The 27,376-nt window shown below is 43.3% G+C and overlaps 2 protein-coding genes across 4 annotated transcripts; both read left to right on the top strand.

Annotated features, from left to right (window-relative positions):
* Window positions 1-649: 649 nt before the first annotated feature.
* On the top strand, window positions 650-19,044 carry LOC143853482 (uncharacterized). Its single transcript, XM_077363269.1, has 4 exons — window positions 650-1,400; window positions 14,377-15,363; window positions 15,455-15,782; window positions 17,564-19,044. The coding sequence occupies exons 1-4, from the start codon at window positions 896-898 to the stop codon at window positions 18,561-18,563; spliced, it is 2,820 nt and encodes a 939-aa protein (XP_077219384.1). The 5' UTR covers window positions 650-895; the 3' UTR covers window positions 18,564-19,044.
* LOC143853483 (uncharacterized) lies at window positions 18,734-26,718 on the top strand. Of its 3 annotated transcripts, XM_077363271.1 has the most exons (4): window positions 18,734-18,866; window positions 21,904-23,396; window positions 23,501-23,876; window positions 25,234-26,718. In XM_077363271.1, exons 2-4 carry the CDS (start codon window positions 21,938-21,940, stop codon window positions 25,730-25,732), a joined length of 2,334 nt encoding a protein of 777 aa, XP_077219386.1. In that variant the 5' UTR covers window positions 18,734-18,866; window positions 21,904-21,937; the 3' UTR covers window positions 25,733-26,718. The 3 variants fall into 3 exon arrangements, with proteins under 3 accessions (XP_077219386.1, XP_077219385.1, XP_077219387.1); XM_077363270.1 differs by lacking the exon at window positions 18,734-18,866 and having other exon boundaries at window positions 21,170-23,396; XM_077363272.1 differs by lacking the exon at window positions 18,734-18,866 and having other exon boundaries at window positions 21,171-22,466.
* Window positions 26,719-27,376: the final 658 nt, after the last annotated feature.

The raw sequence follows: 27,376 nt of genomic DNA, 5'->3' as shown, positions 1-27,376 counted from the left end.
TTTTTGAAAAATACGGGACTATAAGGGCTTACACCATATAAAATCTCAACAAATATATGAATTTAAAATTTCATACCGTTTTTCTTCTATTTCTACCCGTATTTCAACTTCCTGCATATTTCAAATTTTCAACATAACAGGGGTACTGTGTGTTTTTGCCCCTCAATTACACTCATGTCCTTGATAAATACTTTTCTGATGGCCATATTTACCCTCCTTTATTTTCAGAAAAGGGATTCCGTTTTAACCATAACATCCAATCAGAAGTGTAAATTGAAGAAATAATTGCTATTGTAAAAAGAGAAAAGTGCGCTGCAGCAGCGCAGGAACACTTTCCTCTTATGAAAAATGGAGGTGAGGATATTAGAGATTTTATATGGTTATAGTCCCTTATTTTTCAAAAAGTACTGTACAGACCACACTATAGGATGATCCAAACCGTCCTTAATGTGCCCGAAAAATCATTTCTATTGGATGATCCCAGCCCTATAGATTTGAGGGTTGGATCATCATATAGTGTGGTCCGTACACCATATAAAATCTCGGGATATCAATCCCATTTTAGCCGGTCACAGCCTTTTCCATCTGCATTAGTCAGTCAATGGTCAGTCAAGTCAAGACATCACTGCGGAACTTTCTATCTAATAATAAACGCGTGAGGTGATTGGGATACATTGCCACCTGAATTCAAAACAAAACTTCCAAGAGGACCAAGAGATTATCCTTCATTGACCATGGGTGAGACGAGTTTTCTACTTCTCTGATCTGGGTCATGGAGTTGTGATGAAAACCTCGACAACCACTTGACATTTCCTGCGCCATACCTTCACGACTCTCCGGGTTCTTGAAAAGAGCAGATGGGATTTGTGTACAGTGTGTATTGAAGTTTAATGCTATGAAGGAAGTTAATGGAGCTGAGAAATCCCCAAAGAGAACCCCACTACGGGAGAAGAAGAGGCTGCAGGCTGAGTCCACCAAGGATTGGGCGATTCAAACCTTCTATTCCAAAAACAACACTGCTGATAGCAACAATTACAGCTACAATCCCAACTTCATCTCTGCCTCTGAACATCAACAAATAACAAGCTCCAATGATCCTATTGCTAACCCCATTCCTTTTCTACCCAATGATACAAAGTGTTCAACCAATCGACCAATTCTCAAAACCCAGCACAGCAATTGGAGAATTGGGTGTCAGAAAAGAATAGAGGATCAGACGAATAATGCAGCCCATATTCCCAAGGACGTTTCTCCTCTCGCCAATGATCCAAAGCCTTCAGTTAATCGACCTCGTTTCTCCTATGCAGAAGCCATCAGTAATCAAAGCAATGGATATCGAAAAACAACAGAGGATCTGAGGAATTCACCCCACAATTCTCCAAAGGTGTCTGTTTACAAAGGTGATAAAATATTTTTTAACTCAATTTTGAAGGGAAGATTCAAAATTGTTGTGAAAACCCCAATAGCAATATGTGATTTCATTGGCAAAGTAAAACAAAAGAATAAACACAAGCAATCACACAAAGACACAAAGATTTACATGGTTCGGCAAAAGCCTACTCCACGGCAGAGGCGACGAGAAAATCCACTATAAGATTCAGAGATTACAAGAGAAGATCGGTCTCTCTCTCACCAAACCCTCTACAAACCCTAGCACACCCTTTTCCCCTTTCTTTAGAGCTCTCATCCCTCTTTACAAGACTTGCTCACGAAATAAGCCCTAAAAGCCCCTTTATATAAAGCATGCTATAAAGATTTGTATTCAAGACACCCAACTCAACAAAAATAAAGAATCTTCCTATTACTTTTTAAACTCTTTTAGTGTTGTCTTAAAACTTGAACCCAAGACCATGTGTGTTGTGGGACTGGGTTTGAAATCTAATGCAAGATTTGTTGTCCCACATTGGGAAGTTGAAGGAACTTTTGCCTCCATATATAAGAGGTGGTGTGGAAACAAAGGCTTGGCCCTTTCAAGGAGCATTGGATTTGTTTGGGTGAGCTTGTTTCAAAAAGAGCCAAAATACATAATAAACACATGGGTGCGCCGGGCCGGCCCGTGGTCCGAAGTCTGGGCTTGGGTTTGGGTTTTGGTTTTGGTTTGGGTTCAAACAAAAAATTATCTTTTTATTTAAGAAAATAGTTTTTATTTTCCATCTTAAATAGAGTGTTTACTGTTAGGCCTAAAATCGGTAACAGATACGGCAGTGACGTAAGAGCTGAGCTGGAACACCCGAGGAGCCGAAGTGAAGGAGCTGAGCCCTGCACAGGAGCACACGAGGTCAGAAGGCCAACCCGGAGTCGTTACTCCGGACAGGCCCTTCGACACACCGGATTGCCCCTGGGCCGACGCTGGATGCCTGGATTTGTGGTGGGCCATCCTGGGGCCACGTGTCGACAGCTAATTAGCTGCTGTTTTTCATACCCATCAGTTGCCCCCCAGTTTTCCAAGTCATTGTAGTGATTTGGGGAAGTGTGATGAGTTATATTCCTGAACGGGGGGAGTCTGTTCGGAAAATCTGTTCCGGCGAAGCCGTTTGTCCGGCCTATGGAGTCTGTCCGGCTAAGCCGTCTGTCCGGCCTGTGGAATCTGTTCGGAAAACTCTGTCTGTCCGGCCTGGGAAACAGTCCGGAAATTCTGTCTGTCCGGCCTAGAGATCAGTCCGGAAATTTTGTCTGTCCGGCCACGAAATCAGTCCGGAAATTCTGTCTGTCCGGTCTGGAAATCAGTCCGGAAATTTTGTCTGGTAAAGCCGTCTGTCCGGCCTGAGAAATCTCATTTTTGTCATCTAGCGGACGCGTCATATTCTGTTCGGCCAAGCCATCTGTCAGGCCAGGAAAATTTGTTCAACCAAGCCGTCTGTCCGGCCCGGAAAATCTGTTCGACCAAGCCGTCTGTCCGGCCAAGCTGTCTGTCCGGCCCGGAAAATCTGTTCGGCCAAGCCGTCTGTCCGGCTCGGAAAATCTGTCCAGCCAAGCCGTCTGTCCGGCTCGGAAAATCTGTTCGGCCAAGCAGTCTGTACGGCCAGGAAAATCTGTTCGGCCAAGCCGTCTGTCCAGCCCGGAAAATCTGTTCGGCCAAGCCGTCTGTCCGGCCTGGGGAATCTGTCCAGAAAATCTTTCCGGCTAAGCCGTCTGTCTGGCCTGGGAAATCTGATTTTTGTCGTCTAGCGGACGCGTCATATTCTGTCCGGCTTGGGCCGGACTGATTTTTGTCATCTAGCGGACGCGTCATATTCTGTCCGGCTTGGAAAATCTGTTCAGCCAAGCCGTCTGTCCGGCCCGGAAAATCTGTCCGGCCTGGGGAATCTGATTTTTGTCGTCTAGTGGACGCGTCATATTCTGTCGGGCAGGACTGATTTTTGTCATCTAGCGGACGCGTCATATTCTGTCCGGCCAAGCCGTCTGTCCGACCTGGGAAATCCGATTTTTGTCGTCTAGCGGACGCGTCATATTCTGTTCGGCCAAGCCGTCTGTTCGGCCTGGGGAATCTGATTTTTGTCGTCTAGTAGACGCGTCATATTCTGTCCGGCTTGGGCCAGACTGATTTTTGTCATCTAGCGGACGCGTCATATTCTGGTCAGCTTGAGATGACCAGATTTTGTTCCTGTAGCGCATTGCGCTATATCCTGGTCGGCTTGAGATGACCAGAATTTTGTCCTGTAGCGAATCACGCCTAGTCCTGGTCGGCTTCAGATGACTAGAGTTTTATCCTGTAGCGCATTGCGCTTAGTCCTGGTCGGCTTCAGATGACCAGAGTTTTTTCCTGTAGCGCATTGCGCTATATCCTGGTCGGCTTCAGATGACTAGAGTTTTGTCCTGTAGCGCATTGCGCTATATCCTGGTCGGCTTGAGATGACCAGAATTTTGTCCTGTAGCGAATCACACCTAGTCCTGGTCGGCTTCAAATGACCAGAGTTTTGTCCTGTAGCGCATTGCCCTTAGTCCTGGTCGGCTTCAGATGACTAGAGTTTTGTCCTATAGCGCATTGCGCTATATCCTGGTTGGCTTCAGATGACCAGAGTTTTGTCCTGTAGTGCATTGCGCTATATCCTGGTCGGCTTGAGGAACGGATGAACTGGAAACTGATTCAGGTCAACCATTTCAGGTCCTCCATCTGAGGTATGCTGAAAAACAGATGAGCTACAACTTACCCTTCTTCAGGTTAAGTTTTACCCACGCGTTATATCCAGTTTGGCTGGAGATGTTCTGAACAGCTTAGGATGACTAAGTTTTATTGAACTTGGGTTTTTGCAAGGGTTTGGTTTTCTGCCCGGGCCCGTTCCTGACTAGGAGTGCGCTCCCGGTCTTTGTGGAGACGAGCCGAAGCGAACCAAGCAGCGAGCACCTAAGTTTTAGTGAACTGGGTTTCTGCGACGGTTTGATTTTTCTGCGCGGGCCCGTTCCCGACCAGGAGTGCGCTCCCGGTCTTTGTGGAGACGAGCCGGGGGGAACCAAGCAGCGAGTACCCAAGTTTTAGTGAACTGGGTTTCTGAGAGAGTTTGGTTTTTCTGCGCGGGCCCGTTCCCGACCAGGAGTGCGCTCCCGGTCTTTGTGGAGACGAGCTCGGGCGAACCAAGCAGCGAGTACCAAAGTTTTAGTGAACTGGGTTTCTGAGATGGTTTGGTTTTTCTGCAAGAGCCCGTTCCCGACCAGGAGTGCGCTCCCGGTCTTTGTGGAGACGAGCCGGGGCGAACCAAGCAGCGAGTACCCAAGTTTTAGTGAACTGGGTTTCTGAGATGGTTTGGTTTTACTGCGCGGGCCCGTTCCCGACCAAGAGTGCGCTTCCAGTCTTTGTGGAGACTGTAGACACCCCATTTTGACCGAATCCTTTTACATTTTGTTTTAAGCAATTGCCCTAATAAACTAGTGTTCTAAGGTCCCAAATTGTGCCATAGGTTAGCTTAGGGTCCCACCAGGGTCCCTGTAAAATTTCGTCAAGATCCGTGCGCGTCTGCCTAATAAACAAGCTAAGACAGTGTCGTAGGGCAAGTTTAGAAGGGTGGCGATTTAGCCAGAAAAGGGGTTGTGCTGGAATCTGAAAAACCAGTTCAAATTTGCAATTTTGGGCTGTCCAGGAGGATATGTGGGTGCGTAGATTAGTGTACAACATAATTTAGGGGTGCATTATCCAGGAGCTGGGCAATTCTGTAAATAAGAAAGATTCTTTTCTTTCTTTTCAAGTAATGTTTAAAGCATAATCTAGATTAAGGGAGGTTAAGAGCTAGGATTAGTTGAGAGAGCATCTTAGGAAGCTTCATTGGAAGCTTCCTAGGTTGTTAAGAAACCCTCGATCCCAACCCTCCATCCATAAAGGTGATTTGGAGGGTTGAGATCATTTGTCAAGAGATATTTGTTGCAAATTTTTTCTCCTCTGCTTTTACCCCGGACCACCTTCCCCATGTTTGAAGAGTAGCCAAAATGCATAGGTGGGGGTTGCCCATGAAGCAGGAGGGGTTGAGTATATCATCTCTTTTTCTCACTCGAGCCACCCCTCAGCTGTGAAAAGGAGTATGGGTAGATACACTATAGGGGGCTGTCCAAAAGGGGGAAATGGGGGTAGAAAACATCATTTGTCTTTCCCTTCTTCTCTATAAACCCAACGAACAAGGGTTGGGAAGGGAGGAGATTTTTTTATTTTATTTACCAGAGAGCCGAGAGAGAGGAAGAAGGAGAGACCCTTAAAATCCAAACCCATCTACCCCTCTATCCATCATCAACGAACCCCACAACCAGTTCCGGTTCCAAACCTCACCATCTTCAACCTTTTTTTTATTTTAAGAAACCCATCTGCAGAAACAGAGAGAGAGAGGCTCAGCCATTTCTCTCTTCTCCCTTCTCCGGCGAGCCTCATCCCCATCACTGGTCAACCACCACCCCTTTTCTTCTTCTTCTTCTTCATTTTCAGTTTAGAACCCATTTTACCCAAACCTCTCTACCACCACCCTTCTTCTCCGGTGGGATGTTCACCGGAATCCGGCCAGCCACCTATCTTCTCCTCTATTTGGGCTCACATTAAACCCTCTTTTCAAGTCTCCCCAACAGCCACCACCACCATCATCTTCCCCTCTCCTTCTACTCAAGCCAAACCCACTTCAAAACCCAAACTCACAATCTCCGGCAAACCACATTAAATCCGACCTCCATTAATTCCACCTTCTTCTCCTCTGCAACTGCATCCATCCACCGAAACAAAAAAAAAGGGGGAAAAAGGGCAGAGAAGCAGAGAGAGGAGGGTGAGGTGTTGGTGCTTCTCCATCTCCCTATCTCCCCATCTCCGACCATCTCCTTCGGCCGGCAAGCCGGAGCTCCAGCCTCTTCTATCTTCTTCTTCTATCTTCTTCTTCTTATTTTTCTTCTTCCGGCCACAAACCCCATTTCCCTGCAACTTCGGCCGGCCACCTCTGTCACCTCCAACCGCCATCACCGAAATCCGAGCCACCTTCATCCTCCGGCCCTCTTGCCGGAGCTCCAGCCTTCTTCCAACCGCCACCATCTTCTATCTCTGTAACCCACAACCATCCGCAACCCCCTTCTCCGGCTCCATTACCACCTCCTCCACCTACCCCCTTTTCAGGCCGTATCTCAATCTCCATTTACTCCGTTTTTAACCCAAACCCATTTTTACCCAGCTTCTCCCCTATAGTCTAACCCATCTCTATCATCCTATCAAACCCGTTTTCACCAAAGCTTAACCCCAAACCATAATCCATTCTTCATCTTCCTTGGCTAAATTCCGGCTGAATTGCCGGAGCTCCGGTCAGGTAGCATTTCACAGCTTTAAGAGTTCTGGTCAGGTGAATTACATCGGCATATTCAATTTCATTGTTTATATTGGAAGAAAAGAAGGAGGCGTTAAATTCTGCAGTTTCAGGTATTTTTTATTTTTTTTATTTTTTTATTTTTTATATAATTAGCTTGATTATTTTGTTTGTGTTATAAGTGTTGATGTCCTGTTTTAGTTTGATCTTGAATAGGTTTTGGTTTCGATCATTGAAACCTAAATCTCGACTTTGCTTCATATTATAAACGGATCACAAGTTGGTCGATCTGTTATGGGAGATAAAAATTGATTGTAATGCTAATGTTTTCTGGTATCATAAGTTGATTTATGTGAATAGATCAGGTTTAATGCTGTGATTTGGACTCTGTTTTGGTCATTAGCCATTGAAAGCGAAAGGTTTTGGGTTTCCTGGATTAATTTAAATGTCTTATGGATAATGGATGATGAAATTGTCTGTGCCAAATGGAAAATGCTAATGTAATGACTATTTGGACCCATGTCATGCAAATATCTGGGTTATCAATTGACCCTATGTCACGGGTATGGAGATGTGAATCACATGATTTCTCATTGATCTTTTATTTTAGGAGTGATTTGATCTTCTTGGATATGTTTGTTGGTTGCATTCATAGTGAATTAACCAATTGTCCTCATGTGAAATCAGCATGTTTCGCTTAGCTGAAATATTTGTCCATCTTTAATGCTCGTGAATCCTACTGTATCAGTGGGGTTATAGTATAATGCTCTAATAATCGTACCTGCTCTTATAAGCTTTTCAATCAACTGTTCATATGCCTTGATATTGCTATTGCATGTTCTTTGGATTTTTAGTCTTGAACTCTACTGGATAGCAGTGAGTGGAAGTGAGGGTTCCTGGCTTTTTGAAATGGATGGTTACAATTTCACATTCAACCGGCTATTGATGAAATAACTCACAGTGATGGTCCGGCAAGTGTTTGATAAAAGGACAAGCTACATTGATTTTCCCTTGACCACCGTTGCGGTTGAAAAAGTGCGAAGAATTCAGATCTTGTCATAGTGAGCTGCTGCCGGTATAGTCTGAAACTTCTGGTATGTTCAATCAGTAATCTCTTGGGCTTTAGCTTTGTTCCATCAGTTCAGCTTTCCGACAACTTGGGGATGATATTTGGTTAGTTCAGTATACCTACTCTAGAACCATTTGCAGTACACTGCAACAAATCGCGTTTGCTGCCCAAAGTCATCCCAAGCCCATCCTTAGGGGACCTGCCCGGTCTGAGTAGCGCTCCCCTCTTATTTTAGTAGACTTTTCTAGTCTTTTAAGACACCTTTTAGATAGGGTCTTTCCCTCATTGCAGGGGCGATGAAGGCGCTAGCCCAAGCCCATCCTTAGGGGACTTGTTCAGTCCAAGTAGCATACCCCTCCTTTGTATATAGGAGACTTGCCCAGTCTTATCAGAACCCTTGTTTACGTCATTTGTGTCTCGGAGACAAGCATTGTCTCATATAGAGAGTTTCCCTTTAGGAGGCTTACCTAGCCTCATGTTAGAGTGGCCTTCTCTTTTAGAGCGAGTCTTTGACTTGGTAGTGTTATTAGAGAGTCTCTGACTCATTTGTACTCCCTCCCTAGTGTTATTAGTCAGGAGTTTTTCCATTAGAGACTGGCTCAGTCATATAGAGCCTTCCCTGCTTGGGGCCTTAGATTGTTTTCTCTGTTCTTGGGACATTTGTTTACTTCTTGTGGTTCGTCTCTTTGAGACGCTAGTTGCTTATTCGGGGTTTCCCCTTTTGCTTTAGGGCTTTGCCCTAGTTTGTGGTTATGTTTATGTGTTCTTGCGTGTTCCCTTTAAGATTGAAAACATTTAAAAAGGTTCAGAGCATTGGAAAAGCTTTAAAATCCAAAAAACATTAGAAATTTGAAACTCAAAAATATTTGAAAACTTTAAAAATATCAAAAACATTTGAAAAATATTAAAAAAAAAACCTTAAATCATTTGGAGTGTTAGGTTTTAGTTAGAAGAGTTCGTTTCGAACTACGTTGGCTTGATCCTCTTCCACGAGGTACGTAGTGCAGCTTGGGATTTTCATCCCAAGTCCAGCCAAACTTTGTAAATAAATGTTTTAATCATTTTTCTTCAAAACCTTATTTTCAACAAGATCTTCCTCTAGAGTTAGGAGTTTGTCCTAGATAGAGAGTTTTAGAGTTAGGAGTTTGACTTTGATTTGTTGCGTGTTTTGTTTGTGTTTGTGTTAGAGTTAGGAGTCTGTTACGCCTCCGTCCGGTCAGTTGGCGATTCAGATCGCCGACTGATGGCTAGGTCTAAGATGCGTGTGATCTCATTGTTTTCCTTAGGATGCACAGCCTAGTCACACATAGGCTGTAGGAACCACCTGCATTAGCTTAGGGCTAACCTGCATTTAGTTAGGGCATATAGGATGTCCTAAAATCTACAATTCACTGGAATTAAAATAAGCGTACAAGAAGCTTTAAGAACTAGTCCGGTCTTTTAGATCGAGTCTAAGATAGAGGTCTAAGTGTCTTAAGCATCATAGTTTATAATAGGTGCGAAGAACTACGTTGCCTTGATTCTTGTGGAGGCGGGGATACGTAGGCTTCTTTGGATGAACATCAGACCATCCGAGGACTCGGGCTAAATCGTTTGGAGTTTTAGGATTTGTTGTGTTGTTATTGTATGTTTTGATGTGTTTTCGTACTTCCTTGTACTGATCCTATACCTTTAGCTATAGCTTGTATGTGTTTGTCCATCAGAACTTAGACACCTATTAGCATGTCACTCATAACCTAGTTGTCATTAGGTGACACATCTTTTATCTTACTTTATGTGTGTTTATTATTTCATCCCCGAGTCATGCATGATTAGGTAGACGTTCACTCGAGGATATTTGTTCCCATTTCACATATTTTTACCCAAACTTCTTCGAAGTTAATGAAAAATGGCATAAGAGACCAAGTGTTCGCACTCGGGCGAATTGTGGGCGCTCTTCGGACCTTCTCCATTCGTCACCAGGCACGGACCTTCTGTATCTCTGGTTATCCATTGCAAACAGAGCATTTGTTTTGGTTCCATGGCGCATCCATGGATGGAGACTCTGAGTTATTTTAAGATATATCTTGGTTTCGAGCCCTGGCTCCGGATCAGGATGTATCTCTTTCTTTTTATATCGCCACTCATGCTATGCTGTGAGGGTGGCATCCGTTTCGAGAGTTCTTTAGCAGAGCTCTCCTTCACTTTGTGGAGATCTAGAGGATTGCAGGGACCCGTTCCCGCGCCGTCCTCGGATCGGGGTCCACAGAGACGAGCCGGGGCGAACCAAACAGTGAGTACCCAAGTTTTAGTGAACTGGGTTTCTGAGATGGTTTGGTTTTTCTGCGTGGGCCCGTTCCCGACTAGGAGTGCGCTCCCGGTCTTTGTGGAGACGAGCCGGGGCTAACCAAGCAGCGAGTACCCAAGTTTTAGTGAACTGGGTTTCTGAGATGGTTTGGTTTTTCTGGCAGGCCCGTTCCCGACCAGGAGTGCGCTTCCAGTCTTTGTGGAGACGAGCCGGGGCGACCCAAGCAGCGAGTACCCAAGTTTTAGTGAACTAGGTTTCTGAGATGGTTTGGTTTTTCTGCGCAGGCCCGTTCCCGACCAGGAGTGCACTCCTGGTCTTTGTGGAGACGAGCCGGGGCGAACCAAGCAACAAGTACCCAAGTTTTAGTGAACTGGGTTTCTAAGACGGTTTGGTTTTTCTACGTGGGCCCATTCCCGACAGAGTGCGCTCCCGGTCTTTGTGGAGACGAGCCGAAGCGAACCAAGCAGTGAGTACCCAAGTTTTAGTGAACTGGGTTTCTGAGATGGTTTGGTTTTTCTGCGTGGGCCCGTTCCCGACCAGGAGTGCGCTTCCAGTCTTTGTGGAGACGAGCCGGGGCGAACCAAGCAGTGAGTACCCAAGTTTTAGTGAACTGGGTTTCCGAGACGGTTTGGTTTTTCTGCGCGGGCCCGTTCCCGACCAGGAGTGCGCTCCCAGTCTTTGTGGAGACGAGCTGGGGCGAACCAAGTAGCGGCATGATCTGAGGAACTCGGAACTTTGCAAAGAAGCAGTAGCCTTTTTTCATTATCCACACAAGTGTAACTACAATGGCATCCGCTTTTGTGTCGGGCGGCAGGCTATTGATAGTATTTTCTGAGATCTTCGGCGGGTTCAGTCACCTGGCTTCGTCTCTCAGATCAAGTAGCTCAATCGGCAACGATTCCGATGCATTTTTGCCTTTGAGTGCCATGGCATAGCACTCTCTGGACTGTGGTTGATCTCCTCTGACCTCACCCACGCCGTTTGGCGTTATAAACTCCATCTTCTGGTGATACGCTGAAGCGACTGCGCGGATTAAGTTCTGGCCGGGTCGTCCCAAGATAGCGTTATAGACCGAAGAGGCCCTCACTACCAGGAAATTGACCATCGCGAAGGCTTGACAGGGCGGCTCTCCGAGGAGGACTGAGAGTTCAATCTGTCCTTCCACTTTCACGACCTCCCCTGAGAAACCGAACAGATCGGAGTTTGCCGGCCTCAAACGGTCATCACTTATCATCATTTTCTTGAAAGCATGATAGTACAGGATATCAGCGGAACTCTCGTTGTCGACAAGGATTTTCTTCAACTCCCAGTTTGCGACGAGCATGGTTATGACCAGTGCGTCGTCGTGAGGTTGTATCAAGTTGTCGAGATCCGCATCTGAAAAGGAGATCTCATTCTTCGTGTTCATCTTTTTGCTGCATGTGTGCACGGCATTGACTCGGCGTGCATATGCTTTTCGAGCAGCAGATGACGTGCCCCCAGCGGCCGGTCCACCCATAATCGTACCGATGACCCCCCTTGGCTGGGATCGGTGTGCCTCTGGTTGTGGACTGGATGGCAGGGGAGATCGATCCCGGGCAGGGGGCGGCTGTGACCGTCGAGGACTCTGGCCCTGGGGACTCTTCTCTCTGCGCTCTCTTCTGTTGCCGTCACTTCTGACATACTTTTTCAAATATCCCCGGCCGATCAGCAGCTCAATTTCTTCCTTGAGCTGCCAGCTCTCGTCTGTGTCGTGACCGTGGTCCCTGTGGAACCGACAGTACTTCGACTTGTCTCTCTTATTTCCCTTGGAGATCATTCTGGTCGGCCACCTTACGAACTCTTCACCTCTTATTGCGGCCAGTATGTGTCTCCGGGAGGTGTTGAGAAGGGTAAAGTTCTCTTCCCTCCTCTGGGGGGACCTCTCTCTTCTGGCGGCCTTATCATCCCTACGCTGCTTGGTAGGGTTCTTGTCTTCATAGGTTCTCCTCCGATTTGAGTCCAGGGCCGCCAGTGTTTCTTCCACTGCGATATATTCCTCCGCTCCGGCCATCAAATCTGCCAGTGAGTGTGGATTTTGGCGAGCCACTGACCGGCGGAAATTGTTGGATCTAGTGCCTGAGAGGAGCGCGTTCATGGCGGCTGAGAGATCCAAATTCGGCACTTGGAGTGCCTCCCTGTTGAAACGGCTGACGAACACCTTCAGAGGTTCGTTGTCCTCCTACCGCAAGGCCATTAAGGATGCTGTTGTTTTCCTTGGCCTACGGCTGCTCATGAAATGGCGAACCAGATCGTCCCCAAAGTCTTCAAAGTTGCTGATGGTGTTCGATTTGATCCTTGAGTACCAGTCCCGGGCCGCACCAGTTAGTGTGGTCGGGAATGCTCTGCAGAGGAAGCCATCAGACGCGCCGTGGAGGAGCATCATCGTTCTGAACGTTTCCAAATGGTCTACAGGTTAGTGGTCCCGTCATATTGCGGGACGGTTGGCATTTTAAACCCCCTGGGCGCCGGGGCGTTCATAACATCGTCGGTGAACGGCGTCCTGCTTGAGAACGCCCGCGCAGCAGGCCGGCTCTGATCTTTTGCGAGCTCTTCTATACGGTGGTCCATTTCTTCTATCCTTCGTAGCATTGGATCAGCTCTACGGTCTGGTCGGTCCAACGACCTATTTTTTTCCACCGATGGGCTCGCCGCAGAGCCGGACTGACTTTCCAGACTCCTTCGATGAGGCCAGAATTTTTTCTGCGGTGCGCAGTCTCCTTGGGCTCGGTGCTTTCGCGCAGAGCGGGACCGCGACCTCCGACGGTGGTGAGGTTCTGTATGGGCATGCCTGGTTATGGAGTGATGGACTCGCCTTGTGGAGTGGTGGGTCCGGTCTCCACTGGGGTGCGCTGGCTCTCCCCTGTGGGCATTCGACCTTTCCTGTACAGGTCGTGGAGCTTCTGGAGGATGTTGGGGAGGCGCTTGGATTAGTTGTTGGTATTGACCGACAAGGGCCGTCATCTGTTGAAAGAGAGCTTGAACTTGATCCAGAGTGGGTGTGGGATTGAGGTGTTCCGAACGAGCTGGGCTTTGTTCTGCTGTAGCAGAAGTAGCCACCACCTGTGAGGCGATTCGCTCGCTCCGGGTCCTGCGAGGTAGCACGGCTCTTGTAGTTCGTGCAGTTGGTACCCGAGCACTCTTCCGCCCTGCCATTTGGTATAGGTGATTCGAACAGCTTTTAGTTCGTGGTCCCACGGATGACGCCAATCTGTTAGGCCTAAAATCGGTAACAGATACGGCAGTGACGTAAGAACTGAGCTGGAAGACCCGAGGAGCTGAAGTGAAGGAGCTAAGCCCTGCACAGGAGCACACGAGGTCAGAAGACCAACCCGGAGTCGTTACTCCGGACAGGCCCTTCGACACTCAAGTCAGTATGAGCAGGAGTGCAGAGCGAGTTTGTAAGAGTTTTTATTGAGAAGTTATTATTCCTTGATCTGAACCTTGAGAGGCCTTTTATAGAGGGAGACCTGGGGTGGTTGGATTACCTACCCCAGGACAAGTGTCGACCTTTTACGGGTTTAGGTTTACCTACCCTTAGGTAATTACCGGATTGCCCCTGAGCCGACTTTGGATTTGTGGTGGGCCATCCTGGGGCCACGTGTCGACAGCTAATTAGCTGCTGTTTTTCATACCCATCATTTACCATTCTAAACTACAGTCAGTTTCCTAAAAGTTTTTTAATTGCGTCCTTTAATTTTTATTGCCGTTTTGTGACTGTTTTGGTGCGGTTCATCTTCTCTAAACAGCCATGAGAAGTGACTGTTGCAGCGAGACATTTTCTCTTCCAAGGGGCATCTCTCTCTATAAAGAAGAGAAGAGTTCCTCCGCCAGACACACAGAAACATACAGAAAAACGATTTCTCTCCTTAAGTATTGTTTTCCTCTTTGTTCCTCCGTTTTTGTTTCGACTCAGCACAGTTTCAAAGTGATTTGAAGTGGACTAGTCAGCTAGTGCGCATCTACTGGAGCCCGTGAGCTGTTTTATCTTGGAGCATCGATTCGTTGATCCCGATTGCACCTAGGGGGCAAATATGATTCTTAAGGAGAGTGACCAAGTGGCACTACTCAGCCTTCTTTTTTGCATCTTCTTCAAAAATCAGCAAGTGGGTTTTTCACACAATTTTGTCTTTTCAAATCGATACATCTTCCTTAATTTAATTTGTATTCTGATCTACATACACCACTCTTAAAATCTCTAAGTAACCATCATCAGTTTATCTTTATCTCTAATTTTCCAACAGGTAAGCCTGCAATACACTTTGACGAATCTGTTATTAGTTCAAATGCTGAGAAGTTCAAATATTGTCTTGTGGGGAAGTTCCCCCGTTCATGGCCGGGACTAGCCCAGATCAGAGAATGGGTTGCTAGATGTTGGAAACTCAAAGGCAGTTGCTCCGTCACTTTACTAGATCATCACCATGTTTTCATTAAATTAGACAACGAATTTGACATGATACGAATATGGGTCAGAAACAGATGGTGGGTTAAAGGCCATCTGATGAAGGTTTTTAAATGGACTACTCAATTTCGACCCACACGAGAAGAACCTTCTTCGTCAGCTGTTTGGATTGCACTGCCTTCCCTCCCTGTGGTTTTCTTCCAAGAAGACATCTTGTTCTCCATAGCGTCTTTAGTTGGGAAAGCCCTCGCAATTGATGTTCCGACAAGAATTCTATCTCGAACCAATGTTGCACGAGTCTGTGTGGAAGTGAATCTTCTGATGGAGCTCCCTCGTCAAGTGTGGATTGGAACTGGAGGAAGAGGTTTTTGGCAAGATATACACTATGAGAATTTAACTTCGTACTGTTCAAACTGCTGCCATCAAGGGCATTCCACAAGGATCTGCAAATTTAATACAAATGATGTCGTAACAGGCAATTCTCAAGAGAAGACAACAGGATGTAGCACTGAGAATTTGAATTCTGCATTCCATTTTCAAGAGAAGACAACAGAATCCAGCCCTGAGAATTTGAATTCCGCAATTCAAGAAGATGGGCATGTGCAAGAGCAAAGTACGGTAACTGAAGCTTCTGTCCAAAATTCCGTGAAGGGTGAAAGTAGTAAGGGAAATCATGCTCAAATTTGTCCTCCAATTCAGTATAAAGATGGAATTAATCAGCTTGCCACAGAGGCTTCTTCTCAGCCGCCATCGCCCCGAGTTACTCTTGTAGAAGCACTAACCAAACGTTTCGAAAATAGTGAGAAAATGAAATCAAGAACGAACGAGGGTAAGAAGCAACTGAGAGCAGCAGAGATTGCTTATTTTTGTTGACAAATGAATAGAACCATTCAGCTTCTGACATGTTTTTTTTTCCTTAGGTAATCTGGGGTTTGGAGGCACCTTTAGCAGTTCATTAATATTAAATGAAGTGTTTCTTCAAGGAATGCAAGAGGAAGATCTTTCGACAATGACAATTAAGAAGCATACACCGGATGAGAAAAACAAAATAGGTCTGTTAGAGAAAGAAGAAGAGCTAGTGCTGGAAATTGCAACAGAGAATAATCTTGTTTTGGATGAAGAAAGCCCCCAGGCTGGTAATTTCATTTTAGAAGAAGTCCCTAAAAAATATGAACATGATTTCACTCACGTGGTGATGATGAATGATGAGAATAAGAAAAGCCAGGGAAAGAGAGCCCCTCCTACTAGGTATGCTGCATTTACTTTGTTTATATAACTTTTCAAGTAGTTTTCTTGTAGAAATGTAGGAATTGACAATGACCTCCTATAGAAGATGTCTGGAGTTCATCCATAGAGAATACTCAACTCAACTCAACTCAGCCTTTGTCCCAAACTAGTTGGGGTCGGCTAATGAATCGTTTAGAAAATTTTCATGAAGAAGGTGAAAGGATCTACCCGGTTCAAATTGACTAAGTCTAATCCTGACACTAGTTGGGTTCATGTACATGGATCATTTTCTTCCATTCTATCCTATCCAGGCTCATATTCTATACTATCCTGACACTAGTTCATCCATAGAGAATATAACATAAAATACTCATTATAGAAGAACCAAAGTTTTCCAATTCTGTGCCAGAGGACGGAAAACATAGTTACAGAACTTGGGTATGATCTGTATGATGCATACCAAAAAATACAGATCCCAAGTATGATCCGTGTGATGCATATAAAAAATTACAGATCCCAAGTATGATCCGTGTGATGCATATCAACAAACTCTCTCACTGGACCATTATACAAACCTTAAATGGAGCATGATCTGTGTGATCCATATCAACAATTTCGGATCCCAAGTATTCCACATCCTTGCTCACTCATTACCTTTGGTAAGGACTCCTGTCTTTGTTGGCTGCCTGTTTTGCACTTCAACATGGACTTACGCCAAAATGCATTATTTTCACTTGAATTTTTGCGAGAGGGGTCAAAACCACACCTCTGCTACGTTCACCCATTAGATGACATATAGAGAGTCATCTAGAACTGAAATTTGGTTATCATAATACTAGTTTTTCTAGCCATCTAACCTATAGAAAATAGAATTTTGTTGGATCAAATTTGTAGAACTTTCACGTATTCCGAAATTAGTTAAGCACGGATATTTGGAATTTTGGTCAATCCAATTTAACACCGAACGCGAGTTTCCTAGTCCAGTAGATAATTGGTGAGGAAGAAGCTTCTATAAGGATTTTTATCCTTGATTTCCTCAACTAACCATGATAGAAAAGAAATTACATTTTTATTATAGTTGTTACTCCTTTGTAATTTCAGAACCTTTAGATCTTTCCATTATTTGGCAATTTAAGAGAACTGCATTTGCTGTCTAGTTCTATTTCCAATGTTGCTTTGCAAGGAATTGCAAGGAAGAAGTATAGAAGTCAACTTATTTCTTATACTATGGCTTCAGACCCTTTATTTTTATGTTTTCAGTGATAAAATTTCTTTAAAAATTGACGATAGTCTATTGATCTTCATGAATATTGATGTTTTAAACATCAATTGTCCTAAACTCCCAGTACATTGATTTTGCATCCCTATTGAGATTATTTACTGTGGAAACCAAAGCATTTCATTTCTCTACATCTAGTATCCTTCTATGATGGATCTCTTTACGTAGAGGATGTCAAGTACCTGTCGATTTTTAGCCTTTCATTCATAAATCTATCACTTTTTAACTTGCTATAGCAGGGTTAGGTTCCATCTTCTTTAGAAAAAACCACTCAAAACACTTAACGGAAACTCCCACTGTTGAAACTGTCATTTCCGACACTAGTGATTTATTTACTAGCTTTCTTTTCTTAGATATGGATAAATTCTTGGAGGTTTGATTATAGGGGAGAAGTGTTTCTGTTCAAACTGCCATTTCTAACAGTTGTGATTTAGTCACTTGCTTTCTTTTGTTAGATATGGATAAATTCATGGAGGTTTGATTATAGGGGGAAAGTGGTTCTAATATTATTCTTTCTTTACAGAAGGAGATTCTTTGCAAACACGCCAATCTTCTTTTGGAGGAAGAAAACAAAGAGTACTCCAACTACTGATGCATTTCTAGAGAATTATGGATACCCCGGTCTGAAAAGATATAAGTACTTAGATATCGAGACCATGACCCGTTCATTTAGGTATAAAATAGGGGAAGGAGGTTTTGGTCCTGTGTTTAAAGGGATGCTCCCTGACAAAAGTTTGGTTGCCATTAAGATTCTGAGAGACTCTAAGAATGGTGAAAAAGAATTCATTAGCGAGATCACATGTATCGGGAGGACCAGCCATCATAATGTCATTATTCTCCTCGGTTTCTGTTCAGAGGGGTCCCACAGAGCACTCATCTATGAGTATCTGCACAATGGATCTCTTGATAAGTTCATATATACCAGGGAGCTAAGACCTATTTTGGGGTGGGAGAAACTATTCCAAATCGTAGTTGGCGTTGCTCGAGGGCTGGAGTACTTACACCGTGGGTGCAGCATTAGTATTTTGCATTTTGACATAAAACCATCCAACATTCTTTTAGACGAAGACTTGTGTCCAAAGATATCCGACTTCGGGCTATCTAAACTCTGCCCAACAAGAGATTTTAACTCGCTGAAGATGAGTTGGCCCAGAGGGACAATTGGTTATATTGCACCCGAACTAGTTTTATTGGGAAGTGCTTCTGATAAGTCAGATGTGTTTAGCTTTGGAATAATGCTGTTAGAAATGGTTTCAGGAAGAAAGAATATGGATCTAAGAGAAAAAAGCTATAGCGGAAGATATTTACATTATTGGATATATAAGCGCCTCAGCGACCAAGAAGATATAGGTCTGGGAGGATTTACATGTGTTAATAAGGATGAGAACGAAAAGAAGATGGCCTTGGTCGGTTTGTGGTGTACACAGCTAAACCCCGCTTATCGGCCTTCAATGAGTATGGTGTTGGAGATGTTGGAAGGAAGCATTGAAACCTTGCAACTGCCCCCTAGACTTTCTATATAATCCTTTGAAATCAACAATTTCAGTTTCAGAAGCTTCAGATGTGGATCCTTCAGTTTCTATTACAAACTCATTAGAAGGAAGATGATCTTAGAAATGCAGTGATGTGTACAGACTGCTGACGGATCAACGTTTAGTGGGCATGGTGGTGAAGATGGAAGGAAGGACGCATTGGAGGGTTGCAAATACCTCTTAAGCCTTTTCTATACACTCCTTCAAGGTCCTTTCTACATGTCCTTAGGAGTGTCAATGATCTAACGGATCGGTTGGCCTAGTCCGGGGCTTTAAGGACTCAGTTTGCGGAGGGTACTCTCTCTCTCTCTCTCTCTCTCTCTCTCTCTCTCTCTCTCTCTCTCTCTCTCTCTCTGTAGCCATGATTTTATTCTTGTTATTATATTATTATCATTACTATCATTCATGTTTGATAATTTTCTTCCCATGGAATCTGGTTTTTCTTGAGTCTTTTAGCCTACTGTTTAGATGACTGCATGGTGCATGGTAGGAGCAGACAGAGTTTTCCTCTCTCTCTCTCTCTCTCTCTCTCTCTCTCTCTCCACACTGATGTGAAACTGTAATCTTTTTTTGTTTTGAATAAAGTCTCTATTTCATTAAAAAAAAAAAAAAGGCTCCATCAGGGTCAGAAACTAAATCTTCAATAGATGGAGATGTGAAAAAACTAAGCTACCATTTGTCTAAGATGTCATAATTTCTAGCAATGTGTTTTCCTGTATGTACTATCCTATATTGAGTATTATTCCTTGTTTTATTGTATTGGAATGAAGTCATGATGTAAAATTTTCAGCACCCACTACTGTCGTGCTTACATCCTTATTGTGTACGAAATATGCATATTTCAATTGACTGGTCTATTACCAAAAAGTGGCATCGAAACAGAATTTTCATTAGTAGATGTTGAGTGTGCTCAATATGCAAGAACTCGATTTTTCTTCAGACCACACCCCATTGTTCTGATGAAACTCTTAACTTTATTAAGAACTTATCTCATTAGCTATTGGTAGTTTTTTTCCCCCTAGAATTGTAAGAGCCATTAGCAGCTAATTAGAAAAGTGTAATAAAGAGAATGAGGCACACCCTCTGAAACTACCAATTACTCCAGAAGCTTAAGCTGTTAGTGTTGGCGTTATTTAACCATTTAGACTTAAACACTGCCCCTCATGTGTGGCCCCTCTTCAACACGTGGACTTTTAATGTCAAGGAGTTGTTTGGTTTTGAACCAAGACCTGCCTTGAGGCAATAAAGTATAGATTGCAGGAAAGTAAGGAGAAAACCCAGTGCAATCTTGGGTGACCTATGCATATATTTATTTTCTCCCCATTTTCCTACAATCTTAAATACTTTTAGACCATAGACCAAAGACAAGCTAAGGCCGATGACCACTAGAACTCTAGTGTCCATAGGTGCGGTGTTGTATAGATACCTCCATGTTTTGCCTCTCTATGTTCGGCATTATTTTTCAGAATAAGTTGCTTTAGGGAAGGCGGCCAACATAGACAGACCAGGCTATGGTAGACTTCGCTCTGATTTAGCAGAGAAGCTAGTCCGCAGGCGGTGGATTGAATGAACACTCAACTGCGTCATCCTTTCAGCAACTCCATTCTGTTCTGGAGTTGCTAAGCTTGATCATATGATCAGAAGGATCGAGAGGCATAGGATTAAATCCGTTCGAAAAACACTTTTCGATCGCCGCTTCTGGCGGTGAAGCTGTTTTTAAGAGTCCTTCGGAAGGTGGTAAACGTAGGGCTGCAACAGGGTCAGGTTGGACTGGGTTTTTCAAAACCCTAGCCCAACTCTGGATCCCATTATTTGGGCCCTGACCCTGAGTCAGGGCCAACAAACCTCAGCCCAATGCCCGCCCTACAGGGCTCAGCGCGGCCCTAGCCCGGCCCAATCAGGGCCAATAGGGCGGGCCAGGCCGGCCCTAACTGACCCTAGTACAAATACTTGTTAAGAGTGCAAAAATAAAGCAGCAACATATCATACAGAACACAATGATCAATAAACAAAGAAAGGGAACAAAATAAGACAATATGAATTCAACAGCATGAAGGGCCAGCAGAGACAATTAATAATAATAATAATAATAATAATCTAAAGGAACATTCAAAGTAATAGAAAACATTAACAAAAGAAATACGCACAAATGGTTCAATTCTATATTATAAAACAGGGTCGGGCTGACCCGAGGTATCAACCCTGAACCCGACCCTGAGTCAGGGCCTAAAAAATGAACCCTGACCCACCCTCAGGGTTGGAAAATCCAATCCAGACCCTGTTCGGACTCAGGGTGAGTTAGGGCTCACAGGGCCAAAGTTGCACCCCTAGGTAAATGTCATGCTGCGAAGTGGAATTCATTTTATGAACTTCTCGAGAGGCGGAAGTCTAACTACAACGGGCAAGTGGATTTCAACTCCAGCAGAGAGATTGAAGCCACAAAGGGAAGTGATATATATTCTTTTTTTTTTACTTGGGACAACCCTCTCTAGTGTATTTATAAATCTTCTTTTAGACTAGGGAGAGCTGTACTTACTGAGTTTAAAAAGGGGCTAATATGTCATTTCTCGTCGTGGGTCCGGGCATGAAGGAGTTGTAAGAGAGCCATGTTGGGCCCCACCGATCACAATCAACTAATCAAGTGCCTGATTCTTACCCGGTGGGGTCCCGGAGTCAAAAGAGGGTCATAAGAGAAAACCCAAGAACAGAAGGCAGAGCCCATGTCCTAAATCAAAAGGACATCGGATCTTATCTCATTCACTGTCAAGTGTCAACAAACGAGGATAATCAAGCCAAGTCAACAGTAATCAAGCTCTGAATTACAATCTAAGGCCCTCTTTGTTTTGGATTTTTAGAACCGATTGTGAGTCCAAAACCGATTATTAGACTCAAATAGGTTCTCAACATACAAAACAAACAGGGCCCAAGTAAAAGAAGGGATGGGGGAGAAGAAGAAGAAGATGAAGTTGATTAAAAAGACGAATAATTTCGAATTTTTGCATATAACGTTGAGCAAGGGAGGTTCCTTGTAGCTTCGCGCCATTTTTTTTGTCGTCCTTTGAATGAAAAAGACTCCTTTTTTTTTTAATCAAGCCGTTGTGAATTTAGTACGTGTTTTGCCTTGATAATCTCGAAATTTTCAACAATTTGGATTCAACGTTTAAAACAACGAGAGTTCATCTGTTTCCCCGAATTGACATTATCAAATCCTAATGAATTTAAAATTTCATAGCGTTTTTCTTCTATTTCTATGTGTATTTCTCCTGTACAACATCCTCATCACCAAGGCAGGCTCTGATTCTTGAAAATAGCAAATGGGTTTTGTGTACAGGGAATATTGAAGAGGATGGTAGGAGTTTGATGCTATGGAGGAAGTTAATGGAGCTGAGAAATCCCCCAAGAGAGCCCTGCGAGAGAAGAAGAGACTACACTGGAAACCCGTTACTGCTGGGAATAGAAAGGAGTCCACAAAGGAGTGGGTGATTCGAACCTTCTATTCCAAAAAATACACTGCTGATAGCAACACCAACACCAACAATCTCAACTTCTTCTCTGCCTCTGAACATCAACAGATAACAAGCTTCAATGATCCTGTTGCAAAACACATTTCTTCTCTAGCCAATAATACACACTGTTCAACCAATCGACCAATTCTCAAAACCCACCAGAGCAATTGGAGATATGGGTGTCAGAAAAAAATGGAGGATCGGAGGAATGTTGCAGCCCATATTCCTAAGGTTGTTTCTCCTCTCACCAATGATCCAAAGCCTTCAGTTAATCGACCCCGTTTCTCCTATGCAGAAGCACTCCGTAATCAAAGCAATGGATATCAGAAAACAACAGAGCAACAGATGAATGAACCCCACAATTCTCCAAAGGTCTCTGTTTACAGAGGTGAGCCTGCCATATACTTCAATGAATCTGTTATTAGTTCAAATGCTGAGAAGTTCAAATATTGCCTTGTGGGGAAGTTCCCCCGTTCATGGCCGGGCTTGGCCCAGATCAGAGAATGGGTTTCTAGGTGTTGGAAACTCAAAGGCAGTTGCTCCATTACCTTACTAGATCCTCACCATGTTTTCATTAGATTAGACAACGAATTTGACATGATACGAATATGGGTCAGAAACACATGGTGGGTTAAAGGTCATCTGATGAAGGTTTTTAAATGGACTCCTCAATTTCGACCATCACGAGAAGATCCTTCTTCGGCTGCTGTTTGGATTTCGCTCCCTTTCCTCAACTTGGTTTTCTTCCAAGAGGTTGTCTTGTTCTCCATATCATCTTTAGTTGGAAGAGCTCTCGCAATTGATGATCCGACACGGATCCTATCTCGAACCAATGTTGCACGAGTCTGTGTGGAAGTCACTCTTTTGACGGAACTCCCTCATCGAGTGTGGATTGGAATTGGAAGAGGAGGGTTTTGGCAAGATCTACACTATGAGAATCTACCTTCGTACTGCTTGAACTGCTGCCGGCAAGGGCATTCAACAAAGATCTGCAAGTTCAATACAAGTGACATAGTAACAAGTGATTCTCAAGGGACGACAATTAAATCTAGCCCGGAGAATTCAAATTCCACAATTAAAGAGGGACATCCGCAAGAGCAACATATGGTATCAGAGACTTTTGTCCAAAATTTTGTAGAGGGTGAAAGTAGTCAGGCAAAGCATGTTCACAGTTGTCCTGCAATTGAAGATAAAGATGGAAGTAATCAGCTTGTCACAGAGGATTCCTCTCACCAACCATTGAGGCGGGTTACCATTGTAGAAGCAGTGACCAAAAGTTTAGAAAATAGTGAGAAAATCAGATCGAGGAAGAATAAAAGTAAGGCGGCAACTTAGAGCAGCGTAGAATGTTCTTTTGTGCTGACAACTTAACAGGATCATTCAGCTTCTCATTTTTATTTTCTTTATTTTCTTTTTTTTTAGGTAATCCGCGGTTTGGAGGCACCTTTACCAGTTCATCAATAATGAATGAAATGTTTCTTCAACGAATGCAAGAGAACAATCATTTTACATCGAGCTTTAGTAAGCAGACACTGAATGAAATAAACAAAATAGATCTGTTGGAGAAAGAAGCAGAGCAAGGTCTGGAAATTGAAACAGAGAATTTTGTTTTGGATGAAGAAAGCCACCATGTTGGTAATTTCACTTTAGAAGAAGTCATTGAGGAAAATGGATTTAGAAGCAATCATCAAGATGGGCAGTACCAGCAGCCACAGCAGCTGGTGCAAGATTTCGCGCAGATGTTGGAGATGAACGAAGAAATTATCAGCATCCAGGGACAGAGAGCTCCTCCTGCTAGGTATGCTGCACTTATCCTTGATATTACTTTTTAAAGTACTTTTCCTTAGCATCAAAAGAATTAGCGATGACCCCATAGAAGATCTCTGGAGTCCATGCTCTGAGAATATAACCTTGAAATACTTATTTTAGCAGAACCAAATACTTCCTCTTCTGCTGCCTAGTAAAACATAATTACAGCCTTATTCAAGGATCAGTCCATTATAAATAGAACAGACTTTGAATCTGAAGAATTTTGCACTCATTGAATGGAATATGATCTTTGTGATGCAAATCAACAATGGAGCCTTCAAATCCAAATTATTCCACATTGTTGCTCAATGATTAACTTTGGCGAGGACCCCTGTCACCGTTGGCTGCCTGGTTTGCCCTGCAATGGAAACTTGTCCCAGAATCCACTACTGTGCTATGAATTTTGGTGATAAGAGTCAAAACAACACCTCAGGGACTTTCACCCACTGACAGACGTAAAGAGTAATCTATTACTGGAATTTGGTTTTCATAATCCTAGTTTCTTCAGCTACTTAATCTAGAAAAAATGGAATTTAGTTCATCGGATTCCAATAACTTTTACATATTCAGAAATTAATTAGCATAAATCTTCAAGTGTTTGGTTAATTCACTTTAATGCCCAAAGCAAGTTTCCTAATTCAACAGACGCTTTACGTGGGAGAATGAAGCTTCAACAAGAATTGTTGTCCTTGATTTCCTCAAATAGCCATCATGCAAAAGAATTCAATTAATATTAAAGTTTTTACTCCCTTTGGAAGTTCGATTAATTAGAATTTTAAAAGAATATCATTTGAATTCTAGTTCTATTTCATTCGTTTGTTTGTTAGGAAGTGCATTAAAGTATAGAAGTGAATTTGTTTTCTTGTACTATGGCTTCAGACCCCATCATTTTAATTTTTTGGTACCATATTTAGTTAAACTTATTGGGTATTATTATGCAACTTTATAGTTTCTCTAAAATTTAAAGAGAATCCATTCATTTTCATGAGGAATAATTTTTTTTACCCAAATGCCCCTGTATATTAAATTTGCAAATCTATCTAGATTTTTTTAATGGTGGAAACCAAAGCAATTTGTTCTCTGGTTTTAATATCCTTCCCTGATGGAGGTCTTTACATAGAGCATGTCAACTACTTGTCAATTTTCACCTCTGTACTCATAATTTATCACCTTTTATAGCAAAAAACCTCTCTTACATTTACAGACACTCTTTGCTGATATTGTCATTCCTGCCACTCATGATCAATCACTTGCCCTTTTTTTTGTTTTTGGTTTTGCTTAGACGTTGACTAATTCACAGTTGTTTGATTATAGATGAAAAAAGTCTAATCTTATTCTCTCTACAGAAAGAAATTCTTAGCAATCAAGCCAATCTTCTTTTGGCGGAAGAAAACAAAGAGTACTCCTCAAGTGGATGTATTTCCAGAGAATTATGGATACTTCGGTCCAAAAAGATATAAGTATTCAGATATCGAAACCATGACCAGTTCCTTTAGTCATAAAATAGGTGATGGAGGTTTTGGTAGTGTGTTCAGAGGTGTGCTCCATGATGAAAGTTTGGTTGCCGTTAAGGTCCTAAGAGACTCCAAGAATGGTGAAAATGAATTCATTACCGAGGTTGCAAGCATCGGGAAGACTAGCCATGTTAATATCATTCGTCTCCTTGGTTTCTGTTCAGAGGGGCCCAGCAGAGCTCTCGTCTATGAGTTTATGCCCAACAGATCTCTTGATAAGCTCATCTACAACAGGGAGCTAAGACATATTCTTGGGTGGAGAAAACCATTCGAAGTTGCTGTTGGCATTGCTCGAGGGCTTGAGTACTTACAACCATGGGTGCAGCATTAGTATTTTGCATCTCGATGTAAAACCAGCTAACATTCTTTTAGATGGAAATTATTTTCCAAGGATCTCCGATTTCGGGATAGCTAAGATATGTGTAACAAGAGATATTGATTTCGTGATAAGTTGCCCCAGAGGGACACCAGGTTATACTGCACCCGAAATTTGGTGGGGAAGAGTCTCTAAGAAGTCGGATGTTTTTAGCTATGGGATGATGTTGTTAGAAATGGCTTCAGGAAGAAAGATCATGTCTTTTGGATCAGTAAACTCCAGTACAAGATATTTGCCAGACTGGATTTATAAGCGTCTCAATCAACAAGAAGATATTGGCCTGGGCGATTTTGAATGGGTTGAAGAGGAGACTTTAAGGAAGATGGTCTTGGTTGGTTTGTGGTGTACACAGATGATGCCGATGCATCGGCCTTCAATGAGTATGGTGTTGGAGATGTTGGAAGGAAGCATTGAAGGCCTGCAAATGCCTCCTAACCCTTCTCTATATAATAATTTTACGTCGACAAGTCCAATTTCAGAAGCTGGAGATGTTGGTTCTATTACAAGCTTAGTGGAAGGAAGATGATCATAGACAGGTTGCTGTGCTTATAGGCTGCTGGAAAATCTGCTGTGTGAGTAGGGGTGATCATGATGTTGGATGGAAGCACTGGAGGCTTTCAATTGCTCTCCTTTTTACTCCATGGTCAGAAGCTTCTACTTTTAAAAGATGGAGATGTGGGCAAAGTAAACTACCATTTGGGTAAGACACATCAATGTCTAGCAGTGTGTTTTTCTTGTATGTGCTGTCATTTATTGTAGTATTACTGCTTAGGTTTACTCCCACATTGGTTAGTGGGATCAGTGTATTGAAATTGGAAGTGGAAAGGCTGTTTGTGGTGATTGTAAGGGGACTGGGTGCTCTTTCCGGGTGTCCCCAGTATTGTAATATGCTTTACAGATTGAATACATTTTTTTTTTTGAATGATAAATGAAATTTGTAATTTAAAAAAATGAAAAAAATTCGAAGGCCCCAAACCCATGCCTGTATAGAAGTGTAGGAATAACAGTTTTTATGTATTGAATTGAGTTCAACTCCGTGTGGTGCGATCAAGTACTGAGTTGGCCAAGTTATGTCAAAACACGGACTCGAACAAGAATTTGGCCTAGGTAAAAAGTCGGCCACCCAAGCAAGTTGGTGATGACACAGGAGAGTTTTGAAATTACAGTCAAGATATAACTTTTGTAGCACATAGATCTCATGCTGCTTGTGTAGTCCCTGTCTGTGATATTTCCAAAGTTCAATTGGCTCTTCTTCTTTGCAAACGTATAGGTTTTAAAATGGAAAGTGTTCCTTGGAGCTAATGTTGGAAGAGCTTTGCACCCACCCTTGATTAAGGGCATGTTTGGCAACCAAGAAAAATTATTCCATGGAATCTTAGTGGACCCATTTGTAGAAGACGAGTTGAGAAGGAGGGTGGGGGAGAGACTTCAAATTGGGTTTTGCCCCTGTGAGTATGATCCAGATCATTCATCTAACTGGGTCTACCGTTCAGATGTCATAATCTGAAAATCCTTACCATCTAATTGTAGGACTTACTGTGTAAACGTGTCTCTCAATTTTTGTCAAGAGTCTATTCGTAGCCCATGGTTATGGTTAGA

The sequence above is a fragment of the Tasmannia lanceolata genome, unplaced genomic scaffold, assembly GCF_043159265.1.
Source record: "Tasmannia lanceolata isolate RefF3 unplaced genomic scaffold, GAP_Taslan_0.1 ptg000019l, whole genome shotgun sequence".
Taxonomy (NCBI): Eukaryota; Viridiplantae; Streptophyta; class Magnoliopsida; order Canellales; family Winteraceae; genus Tasmannia; species Tasmannia lanceolata.
This window is presented reverse-complemented; position numbering and strand designations above follow the sequence as displayed.

Excerpts from the sequence above, each read along its gene's own strand:
- LOC143853483 (XM_077363271.1), top strand. The coding sequence starts at position 21,938 with ATGGAGGAAGTTAATGGAGCTGAGAAATCCCCCAAGAGAGCCCTGCGA. Across the intron at positions 23,397-23,500 it reads CAGATCGAGGAAGAATAAAA|GTAATCCGCGGTTTGGAGGC; the intron begins GTAAGGCGGCAA and ends CTTTTTTTTTAG. Across the intron at positions 23,877-25,233 it reads CAGAGAGCTCCTCCTGCTAG|AAAGAAATTCTTAGCAATCA; the intron begins GTATGCTGCACT and ends TTCTCTCTACAG.
- LOC143853482 (XM_077363269.1), top strand. The coding sequence starts at position 896 with ATGAAGGAAGTTAATGGAGCTGAGAAATCCCCAAAGAGAACCCCACTA. Across the intron at positions 1,401-14,376 it reads AAAGGTGTCTGTTTACAAAG|GTAAGCCTGCAATACACTTT; the intron begins GTGATAAAATAT and ends ATTTTCCAACAG. Across the intron at positions 15,783-17,563 it reads AAGAGAGCCCCTCCTACTAG|AAGGAGATTCTTTGCAAACA; the intron begins GTATGCTGCATT and ends CTTTCTTTACAG.